The 12344-nt window shown below is 37.7% G+C and overlaps 1 protein-coding gene across 7 annotated transcripts in view; it reads right to left on the reverse strand.

Annotated features, from left to right (window-relative positions):
- SHANK2 (SH3 and multiple ankyrin repeat domains 2) overlaps positions 1-12344 on the reverse strand; it is a 365392-nt gene that overhangs the window by 306591 nt on the left and 46457 nt on the right. For all 7 annotated transcript variants that reach the window (XM_052810983.1, XM_052810982.1, XM_052810981.1 and 4 more), the window contains exons 5-8: positions 3515-3718; positions 1694-1765; positions 999-1107; positions 580-731 (exon numbers count right to left, since the gene is read on the reverse strand). In XM_052810983.1, the coding sequence (XP_052666943.1) occupies positions 580-731; positions 999-1107; positions 1694-1765; positions 3515-3718 (537 nt within the window). The remainder of the gene's footprint in view (positions 1-579; positions 732-998; positions 1108-1693; positions 1766-3514; positions 3719-12344) is intronic.

The following is a 12344-nucleotide window of genomic DNA, read 5'->3' on the forward strand; positions in this document are numbered from 1 at the left end:
ATGTCCAATTTCCATCCTCTCATTAAGTTTAGAAATCTCAGTTCTGAAAATGCCACATTGCCTCTGCAACTTATTCACCTCTTCAGTTACAAGACGCTTTATCAAAAATGTCATGCAATTTGAATATCTGTCAAAAGGAAATAAGCAAAAACCATAAACATAACACTTAATCCAGAATATCAGGGTGATTTAAGAATACCTGTTAAAATACAAAAGAAAACAGAAGAGACTGTGTTAAGATATAATGTGTAATCCATGCCACCAGCATTTGCTTTCAAAGAGATAAGCAACAATAACGCTATTCCTGTTTCTTCAGACAGATCTTTCCCCATCTATCAATGAATAAGGTTAAATTTCACCACTTTTTCTTCCTACCAAAAAAATCAGAAATTAAAAGGCCCTTTATTGAAAGAAAATCCTAAGATGTGAAAGCCACAGGAAAGCACTAGAACAAGCACATAGTAAAGGATCCATTGAGGACAAGACAGTAATTACAGTAATGTTTTCAATTAAAACATTCTCCTTTTTTTTTTTTTTTTTCTATAAAATAATGTATAATTTGCTACTGAAAGCATTTACCTTGAGGGTTACTTGGTTCTTGGCTCTGGCTGCTTTGTGCAGAGCTGTCATTCCATCTTTGGCTCTGAAGTCCAAATGGGCTCCTCCATTTTTCAGAGCTTTTATCACTTCTACTGTATTGTCAAGCTGAACTGCCAAAGTTAGGGGTGTTTCTAAAGAAGAGAATAGCGTGTTCTTGAAAAAAGATGAGCAAATTTGTAAAATAAAGAACATTTGCTTTAAAAATTGTAAGTTAAAAATGCTGCTCAAAGAAAATCATAAATTATCAATTTTCTCCTTTGGACAGCAAAACCATATAGACTGCATTAGCCTGAAGTTATGAAGGCAACAGAAAGAATGTGTGAGGTTCAGCCTGTTAATGAATTTAGGTTGAACAAACCCAAGGTACTACTTTATGCAGCTAGTTTTATTGTTCTGACCTCCACTTTCTAGGTCATGATAGTTTGGGTCCAGTCCTCGGTCCAACATCTTTGTGATTTTTTCCACTGAGAGATGGTGGACATGATCCATAAATTTTCTCAAATTAGCCTGAAACAAAGAGTGACAAATGAATCATCCTCCAAGTTTAGAAAGAAAATTTTGACTAAAAGTGAAATATTCTGTCAATTGACGTCAATATCCATTGAACAGTAGCTAATTCACATTCCTGGAGAACCTGACTGTATACCGAGAGCATAAACCCTACGGTTTATAATGTTCAAAAGTCAAACACAGTAAGAAGATTCTGGTTTTCATAGTTTTAAGGAAAAAATGACCAAAACATTCATTCAGTAAGAAATTAGGATGGTGTATGGTGATCATTATTATTCTGACCTGCAAATGAGTCTAAAGACATAGATCGGCATTTTTGCAGCATGCTGAAAGCACATTGTTATTTACGAAGTAAGGTTCATTTAAAATTACTTGTATATATATGGAAGATATCATGTGAATTTTTCTATGAGAGAAATTGCCAGAACACAATTCACATATTCCTGTTGGTGCTGGAAGCACATACTGCTCATTGTTCAGCAACTGGCCCAGGTGGTAATGAACTCCTACTTATTTCCAGTTTCTCAGACACATTGCTCTGCTAAGTCGGCAATTGCTAACTTCTCCAGTAAATTGGGCATACCTTCGTATGAAGCTTGGCCAGCTGTTTTTCATCAAGATTGAACTGTTTGTACACTCTTTTCTTGTACCGAAACTGAGGAAGGGAAAAAAGAATAAATTTTAAATGTCCTATTTTGCTTAAAACCTCGTAATATAATTTTCTGACCTTACCAAAAACCATTACACACGATGATGTAGATTTAGGCAAAATTAAAAAAAACGTCTTAGTATTTCATTCTGAATATTCACCAATAACTAGCACTCTGCTTAACATAGTGGCATCATAGTTTTACGATTCATGTAAGCAAAATTCTTATCTTGTATAAATATACTGAAATCAGTGGAAGTGTGTATGGGAAATGACATCGGTCTCTAGAATCTACATAAATAAGCAAGAATTACAGTGAAAAGAGCTTTTCCCTAAGGGTATCTGTGCACTTTCAGGCAGAAAGAACTGGGAAGGCATGTTAAATAAATAAAAAAATACATATTTCAATATATCAGCTTAGCATTTCTGAAACGACAACAAAAAAAAAAGATTCCTGAAAAATCCCTTAATCAACATAGGCAGAACTTACACACAGGAATAGTTCTGATGTTTAACAGGACTTGTCCTGTGAATGAGGTTCAGAGGATTGCCTCTTTTTTTGGCTGAAACTCACTCACATTTTACCCCAAACAGTTTGCCACCCTATGGCCATAGTAGCAAGATCTATGGCAAAAATCATGGGATTTACATAGTTATAATTTACTATTATCTAATCACACTATGCAGAATTCAAAGAATGCAGCACATCTGTTGGACAAGGAGACTGTATTGAATGAGGCTTTAATATCGGCTTTTCACAAGACCACTTTTAACCCCTGAATTGCAATCCTTTAGCTGCAATGAGAAGAATTTTGCAATCAGTGAACATTCATGAAATAGAACATGACAGAAAAAAATAAAGTGGTTATTTAATCTGCTTATGGCTATAATATGGACATCAGTGATTGAATCTCTGAAATAAACTGCTAGAAAAGCTAGGACTTGAAACCTTCTCTGGACCCTGGTCCTTTTTTTTGGATTTGTGTTACAGTGGAGTAAGTCTATTAACGGCAGATTATTAGTGGTTGATGTACCACCATACAAGCAATACCAAAATTAATTAAATACTAGTCTCATGCCCCAGTTTCCTGCTATGCTGTGTTTCAGTGTGATCTGGCCCTGCTCCATGTTCACCCAGTGCCATAATAGCTCTGCCCAGTTTACCCCGCAGCTGCACAGCCTCTGCATAAGCAACAGAGAGGGGGGAAATTCCAGTGTCTATGTGTGACTGCTTTACACATACACACCCTTTCTTCCCTTACTGCTTTCCAGGAGGCAGCCAGAGGAAATCTGTGCACTCTGAAGGAGGGCACAGAGGGAACTAGATGGGAGGGGGAAAAAAAAGGCTTCATTGGGAAAGAAAGACCCTCTCTTTGGAGAAAGCAAAGGCTGGTTATTCAGCAACTGCTACCCTACTATTGCAAACCTAATCAGAGACCCAAAAGCTTCATCTAGAACCTTACATTTCTTTATTAAATCACAGAATAAGATACATCTCCTGTGTCCTCAGCAGAGGAAAACTCCAAAATCAAATCTCACAGAGGGGCTGATTCTTTGCAGCCTTTTGGGGATAACACATGGAACAGCTCCACCAAGCAAGTGAACGCCAGCACTTCTGTGAGCAAGGGTTCAAGTTCAGACTTGCTGATCACTATTTCCCAAAAGCAGTTCAGGTGCATGGAGAAACCTCAAATACAGCTTATTGTACAGTCTGTATCAGAATACAAATGTTTCAGATATTAGATCTAAAAATACCTCAAGCGAAGGAACTCCTTTATTCACTGGCTGTGGGTATTCCCTAAGAAGTCGTTCCTCATCCAAAAACTTCCCATCTCTACCATTGCTTGCAGGCTGGAACAGTCCATAATTCAGGACATCCTTCAAACTTTGATTCAAAGTGCACAAAATTCGTTGCTTTGCAACCCACACTGAAGCTTCTGGGTTAAATCTAATGCATTTCTGCAAAGACAAATTATTAAAAAAAAAAAATCTAATTAATGAAAAAAACATTTAAACAGTATACTACATTCTAAAATTTTAGAATGTCATAAATATATACAAACATACACACTAAACCTACAAATTCCATGACAAAACATACATCAACAGAATTATATTTCAGACATGTATTCCTCTATAACTAATGCACAAGTACTGTGAAAACACAGGATGTTTCAAGTCCTTCCAGAAACATCAGAGACCACATCCTTCTTCAGAGAAAGAACACCTTCATGGCAAACCTGTCTGAAAAGCCAAGTGAAAGGGATGTTACAAGATGTTTAACTATCCACTTGATTCTAGGCTGTTCTGACAATCAGTGTGATCCGCAACAATTTCACAAAAAACAGAATTCAGGCAAGAATTCTACTTCATTTTAAGCTACATTTATCTTAGGGTAAGTTTATGGGAGAAACTATATGGTGTGAAGCAGCAGAAGACTTGAAAACCTTGAAAATCCTTCCCAGTTCTGTGCTTCTTACCAAGCTGGAATTTAGGAATTTAAGAAATTTAGGCATTTTGCAATTGTAGCTTGCATTGCAGTTATTGGTTATGAGCTGCCAGCAGATGGCAATGCCTGGAAACCAATTTGTTGCCTCTGATGCACCTCATGAATGTAGGGTGCTGCCAACACACCCCATCCTGGGCCATGAGAAGGGCTCGTACCAAGCTGCCGTGGCAGAGCTACAGCACAGGAGAGCCTGCTGTGTCCACTCAGGGGACGTCCCCATCCCCTCATGATTTGACACAGGATGCAGGGATTGCATGTGAGCCAAAGAAAAATGTTAATGGATATATCCTTTTTTATCAGTACATTTCCATGAATGTAGCTGTAATTCTGGCTATGGTAATAATGTCAGTACCTGCTCTTCAGGCCCTTTCTGAAGAACTCTGCTACTCTTCATGTTTTAATTGTACATAAAGATAAGAGAACAGAAAAGAAAGTAAAAATAGGACTGAAGTTTTATGAAGAGAGAGAATTGTTTCCTTTACCCACAGCTGCTTCTGCAGTGCTCACCTCTGCAGTATCTGTTGGCATCTTTTTAAAGTCCTGAGGCCATCCATAAGAAAACAGTTGGAGTTTGTCTTTTAGAACTAAACATATTTATCTTGGCAAGCTCTGCATACGTCTGAAAGTAATCTCTGATCCCATATACACAAATCAAATAGCAAATTCACTCAAATATTTCAATTCTGAATTTTGAAGAGCAAATTCAAAGGCAGAAGTCACAATATTTTATATGTTCACAGTGTCTTTTTCTTGACTGCTTAAATATCACGTAGCAAATATTTTCAACAGTGAAAAGTACAACACGACATGAACTTTAAGTTTATAACCATTTTTAACTGAGCAAACACTACAGCTGCTTTACCAGAGCAGAGATGACTAGCTGCTTTTGAGTATCACGACAAACTGAAGTTGAGGAGTTTGGCTCTGTTTCTGTGAATTAATCCTCAGATATGAGGCCTATCAATAGACATTGATACTGAGATGTCCTCTATTCATCGTTCCTGGCTAGCCGTGCCACTGAAGGTGCCGTGATAGCATCTGACAGGGGTTTGCCTGAGGAAGCAAAGCAGGCTTGTGAACCTTGGGCTCTGTCCAGCTCCACTGCGCCTGGGCATGACTTATTAAAAATTACCCCTGGTCTTTCATCAGTTCCTACACAAACTGCACTTTTTCAGATATGTCTCAAGTACTGATGTTAAGACATTTCGGGGTATGTAAGGGAAGAGGGATGAAACTTTCATTGCAATGTGCTCAGGTGATGCTTTGGCCTAGGAAATACAGGTAGCTCTAATCCTTTACAATCTTAAATATAAAAATGTCATCAAATGAGATATTAGATTTTGCCACAGATAAAAGTTGGTCAGGAAGCAGTTTTCATTCCCCTTACATATCTTACATTTCAAGGTGTTTTGTGAAAAGTTGGGGGGGTTTAAATGGTAGAGGGAAGGAGAGAGGGAGACAGAAAGAACATTGTAAACAGTAATTTCATTCCCGAACAGCCCGGTCGTTAAGATACTGACTTAGCAGCAAGGGCAACCGTTTTAAATCCCTGTGTTCCTTCAGCTCTGAACCTCACTTGCCCCGTGACTCTTACATGGATTCAAACTTCAATACAAAGTTCAGATTCAAAAATCAGCAGTTTTCAGCAACTCTAAAAATTGTCTGTTATAATATATGTTATGAGCTTAACTTCTACATGTTGTATCACTATGCAGTGACGTGTCATTATCCACACATCCTGAAAGATTATAAGAAATGCTATTAAAATGGGAAGAAGCAAAGATAATTTTGAAATTACATGTATTTTTTTTCCAGGAAAGTCTTTCTTACATTAAATTCTTACATGAAACAAATCACTTTTTGGACTGGTATGACACTGCTTTGATTTTAACAATACAAAACACTAACTTCTGACTGCAGTTTAATTAAGCCTGCTTTTTTTTAATGCACCTTGGGAATTCAACATGTTCAACTTTGTTCAGTCTGTTCTTGTGTTCTATCTGTTCTTGATTTCATGCGAATATTGCATATAATGGTGTGTATTTCTAATTCTCAGAGATTTGCTAAATTGGTGAAATTATAAATAATTTCAAATTTCTTCAGAATATATTTCAATGGAAAATCAATCTTTTATGCACATTGCATCAGTAATGCACAATATTTATGTTCTGAAATACTTTGCTTTCCACAGGTCTGACATTGGCATGTTTATATAATGCGTGAGGACAGGACATAACAGTTTAACCACATTCACTGGACTGAAACAGCAGTGAGGAATTCTTCTTGTGCAGTAGCTTGAAGCCTTGCTTTAAAATGCATTATCTGATAACTATACTAGCATTGTATTTCTACCACACTAGCTACAATATTTTATGGGGTCCTCAATGGCAGAATAAATACGGAAACACTTTGAAACCAGTAATTTCACAAACTAATTTATTCACACCCCTAGCTTTTCTAGTGATTCACAAGAAAAAAAAAAATGCACTCATTTTAATAAATGTTGATCCCGTTAGTAATTTATAATGAATTAAGATCAATGACGTAAAAAGCAAATCAATAACTGAACAACTGTTTCCTACCAAAATTTCTCAGACTCGGATAAGTGAAACTAGTGAGAAAAGCGATTATTTATGCTTCCCATGAAGCCAGGCAGGATAGAGATGGAGGCTGTTAGCACTCTCTCAGAGGCAGCTGCTGAACAAGAGGATGAGAAGGACCACTCAAATGCTGCCGAAGGTGTATTTTAGATCAGCCTGCCCCTGGAACACCTCCCCTGTGCCGCTTCTCTGTCCATCTGGCAGCCCTCCCAGGACAGAGACCACCACAGTCATCATCTCCATCATGTAGACGAGTTGTTACCTACTACCACACTTTCTACCCTGAGAAAATAGTAGCTGAATCACAGCAGAATCTATACATGGATTGCTTCAGTTATGAAATAAATAAGAATTCATTAGATGCACATGATGTGGTGACCACAAGGAAACGAGACAGTAGCTGAGTCAATAAAGCTGGCCAACTTTTTCTAGTCTTCAACAATTTATTATCAAAAAAAAAAAAAAAATCAAAGAATAGGGATAGTTTAATGGCAAAGAACTACAGAAACACACATGAAACATAAAGATATTTTGCATTGACAGATGTGGGATCTATTCTTTCCACCCTTTTTGTTGCATCCCAAGACCAGATAAAATGTAATAGTTTGTCTTGAAGGCTAGCTACATACACTGTAAAAATTGCAACAGTTCTTCCAAATAAGAACCAACAAAGAAGCCCTGAGTGGCTCAAAAACACTGTCAAAACCACACTAGACCAGTCAAAATCCAAGTCTAGCAGCAAGACAGCACGTCAACATGGGTTGCTGAAATGCGAGACCTGGTTTTTTGATATTAAAACTCTTTGGATCATGAGAGACATGGTCAATTATAATCTTGCATTCCTGCACGCTGGTAAGAGTAAGTCACTAAGCTCAACAGAAGGACTGGAAGCAAGGGAAAAATATAGCTCATCCACTCCATCTAAAGGGAAGATATTAACTCAGTGAGAATAACGTTCATGATACAGAATATCTGAGGAATAACATTTATCTGTTCAAAATCTATCAACCAACACATCTTTTTCATCAGACTCACGAAGATGTCAATCACACAGAACTGTGCTGCGACAGAGGAACCATGACAAATGGTTTGTACAGCTGCCTCCAAAATGTGATTGTCAGAATATCAAAATACAAGTTATTCCTTTCAATAGAAGACGTCGATATTAAAGATGTGACAACCAAAAAGTGGAAAATGCAAATGAGAGTTGGGTATCATGAAAAAAATGGAGCAAGTTGCTCATTTTGATTTCTGCTTGGTGTTCAACTTAATTCTTGGAGGTACTGCTTTCCTTCATCAAAATACATTCAGAAAACACAGAATTCATGAGATGAAAGGTCAAAAAATCCCAGTCTGGCCACACCATCATCAGCTGGCAAGTCAGATCACCTGTCCAGATCAAGGGCATAAGAACAGATGTCAGGAGCACCCACAAAGTTCCCATCATCAAACTGAAGATAAAAAAAAGGAAGATCAACTATAAACAGAAAGCAGCAATCAACAAGCAGTCACAAAACAGGATACAGAGGAATACTTGTGAGAAGTTGCAAAGGAAAACCTGGAATAGATCTGAGGCAGCAGACAGCAGTACAGACTGGAAACAAGTGAAAATGGAAGTCTCTTAAGCAAAAATGTGACTCAAGCCGCAGTTGTGACAACTGGGTTCCTACCTTCATAAGATAAAAATTGCACAAACTAAACAAGTGTTTTATCTAAGAAGGAAAAGCACTAAAGGAAAAGATTCTTAATCCTAAAGGCCAATGAATACTGGAAAAAGTAAAGAAAGGATACAAGAGTATAAAAAGCAGAAGCAGAAAACCAAAAAGTAGCTACAACTTAAGCTGTTGCTTTACCAAACTGCCACTTACCAAACAACATTTTGCATGGGAAGACCAATATAAAACAAACAGGGGAGCGGGGAGTCAGTAAATGCTCATTACTGAAGTGAAGCAGCAAAACAGATGGGCAGAAAGCATTTCAAAGTAGTCTTCAGCAGACCCAATCCCATCTCAGCATCAGAATTTAATAAAACATATGAATCTGAGCATTTTGATTTTAAACATAACCCAGAGGGAGCGCTTAAGTATAGGATAAAACAAAAGAGCACAACCACCACCATGTGTTGATAATAAAATGATGAAAACATTCCTTAAAACAATTGGCTAACAGATCTGTTCTTGAAGTCTGAGAAAAAGAGCAATTCTAAGCACAGAACATTGGACGTCATTGTCAGAATATCACGCAAAGGAGATTTTCTTGACAACAGCTACTAGAGAAGAACCAGACTGCTTCCAGTTATAGGCAGAACCACTTGTGATATGTTCCTACATGGGCTGATAAAGGAAATGAATACAAGAAGACTTACCCTGGATTCAGACCAAAAAAGTCCAAGGAGAGGTCAGATATGCCAGGCATCATAGAGGAAAGTGTAGACACGTTAGTTCACCCAGTTTTCCATGTCCAAAAGACTTTCAACGCCACGCACAGACACGGTTGCCTTTAGGCACAAGGTAGGCAGTCGCCTCGGGCAGTGAACTGCTGGGGGCTGCTGACTGCCAACTTTGCTTACCCAGGAGGAAAGGTGCAGATCTGTCACCAATCAGTGCCGCTGACAGCCTGACACTGAACTTCGCTGCCCTGGGGATGAAGCACCCTCGCGTTAAGGGCAAACACAATTGAATATTGCCTAAGCTGCCAAGAAACCCTGCGCCACTATTGCAAAGAGAGGAGGAACCAGTCAGCTACTGTCATTTCCATTTCAATAGCAAGTAGTACAGGTCACGTCAAGCTAGAGCCCTCTGGGCTGGATGCACTGCAAATAAGCTTCTGGTCAAAAGAGATTACACCTGTGTCCTGCCACCATAAAGGATCTATTAAAGCTGAGCCTCCCGGCTTATTAAATCAGGAAATTAAATGCTGGATAATATAGCTTTTTCACACACGCTCCTATGCACATATGTTTGTGAATATGGAGGGCTTTTTACGCTCTCCATTCCTTCAGTAATTTTACTGAGCTCAGGAAATCTTCCAGTCACTCATTTAAATATTCTCCACCCTCCTGTGCTAGGGATGACACTTGAATACAGATGATGCACAAAAGCAGTAAGAAATTACTCTTTCTAGAAAGAAAAGATGAAGAAAAGATCATCTACTTATGATGCTTGGCGCTTGATCTCATATGTGCAATGAAATAAAGGCGATTTACACGACAGTCACTGCAGATGAGCAAACTTTAATTCCTAGTGAGTTTAGCTAGGGGTTTAAAGCTTCCCAGTGGGTTGAGTTTTATCTAAAACCCTAAACTTGCCTTCTTTTAAACAAATACATTCTTAATCATACTTTCTAAAAACCAATAAAGAATAAAAACATAAAACTAAGTGATATCATTTCATGTTCCTTTGATTAAACAGACTAATTTTAAACACCTCTTATTTTAGATTAATTAAAATTACACAGCAAATGGGGTGTATGTTGGATTTGGCTTGTAGCTATAACACGGCTCGTGAACTATGATCTTCTCCAAACTTTGCTACATTACTTTTAAGCTATCAGTCTTCCTATTTGCAAACCTGAATCCAGATTTCACTTTTCTGTACAAGAGCTTGTGGGCTGATAAATTAAATCAGAAATAGATCATCTGCTTTAGAACTGTTTAAAAAAATGAGTTACTTTTCATCAAAAGTTTATTGAAAAGGAAAAAAATGCAAAACGTAAAGCAATAAAAATGAACAAATGAAACGCAAAACTGAAAATACTTTTTGGTTTATTCCATTTCCTGCACAAAATGAATTTTTAAAAAGTAATTGTTTCAATAGTGTCAATAAATAACTTATTTTTGGTCTAAAAAATAGATTAATGATATAAGAGGCCTTCAGGAGGCTAACATCTCTGTTTTTAACAGCAGAGTAAGCCTAGCAAGTAAAGCTAATCTTTCCATTTTACTGGATCTATTCACTGAGCACTGAACACAGCCAAACATATAGCAAGCTGGTAGGCTCATCAATAAAATCCTAACCATGTCCAGTCAGAGCTTGTCTTGACAGAGGACTTCACTACATGCAAAATCCTTTTTAATTTAAGATGTACAACAGTGGGTTTCAGTATTTCAATCAATATTGAAATGAAAGACCCAGGGTGATGACTGCTTCAGCCAAGATTTAATAAAAATCCCGTGTGTGGCTCACAGAAGCCTCAGTCTGGCTTTGCCCTCTGAAGTCTTCCCATCCCACACCACTGCCTCTTCATAGAGGTTAATCTCACACCACAGAAACTAATGGAGTGGTACTGTAATTCCAGCAGCTAAAAGATTTTTTTAAGTACAAAAATGTAAGAGATAATGCTCCCAACTCCAACACAGATTTCTCCGAGTTTCTGCAGCACTGTGTAGATTGGGCTTTAAAAAAAGAGCTCTAGAACCACACCTGAGGCCACACTGTCAAAACAGCTCTTCCCTGCCAGCCTGTAGACAGGCAATCTCTGCCATTCTAAAAATGAACTTTAATTAAAAAGAAAGGAATAATTTCATCTGAGATAGATCTTCAATGGCAGCACAGTATGATGTAGATCTTAAATGTCAGCACAGAGTGATGTATGTAGCACACATCCACAAAAAGAATGTGGTTTTATAATCATCTTCGAAATGAAAAAAGTCTGATGCCTACCATCAATTGAAAATCCTGACAACAGCATTCAAGGAGGCCTAGGGTAATTTAGATAATTAATCACAAACTTGGGCAAGTTGTGGTTCTAGATAGAATCAGTAAGTAACTCCCAAGACCTTCTCCAGGATGAGACTGTTATTCCTATCATAGCACTCATGGAGGACAATGATTTGTTTACTTACAAAATTACAAGAGCAAACTTTTCCAGCTTTGCGCTCCTAACATTCCAGACACTGAATTTTACACATTCAACCATAAAAGAAACACAACTTAATAGTTCCTTGTGAGAAAGAGTGAGGACTTTGGACTGTAGATTTCTAATATGTAAGGAACATCCAAGATTTTTTTTAAATTAAAAAAATAACTTTTATTCTCATTTACTCAATTAATCAGACATGTTTTAACAAATGAAAAGGCTGTTCAATTCTTTCTGTAAGATGTCAGAGATTAAATCTTTTGTGGAAAAGTCCTTGTTTTCGTCTAATAGACTTAGGGATGTGAGATAGAGCCATAGGTCCACAAGTTAGCTTGCAAATGACTCCTCGAGGAAAATAAGAAAAGGTTCATTTTATCCTCACTGATATGTTTCCAGTATAAGCAGTAAGGAAGTGGGAGAGAATAAAATAGTGATTTCACATCGTTGTACAAACTGTGGAACGGTTTGATGCCACACTTCATTCTTCCTCTAAACTGACCGTGTTGATTTCTCTGGGTGGAAGCCTGAGAAACAACACCGTGTAGTAAAGGCATAGCAGCAAAGGAGGAAGGAAAGATTTATTTGTGCTTCTCTCTCCTCATCTTTATGCTCTAAAAGC

The sequence above is a fragment of the Harpia harpyja genome, chromosome 16 (genome assembly GCF_026419915.1).
Source record: "Harpia harpyja isolate bHarHar1 chromosome 16, bHarHar1 primary haplotype, whole genome shotgun sequence".
NCBI classification, from domain to species: Eukaryota; Metazoa; Chordata; class Aves; order Accipitriformes; family Accipitridae; genus Harpia; species Harpia harpyja.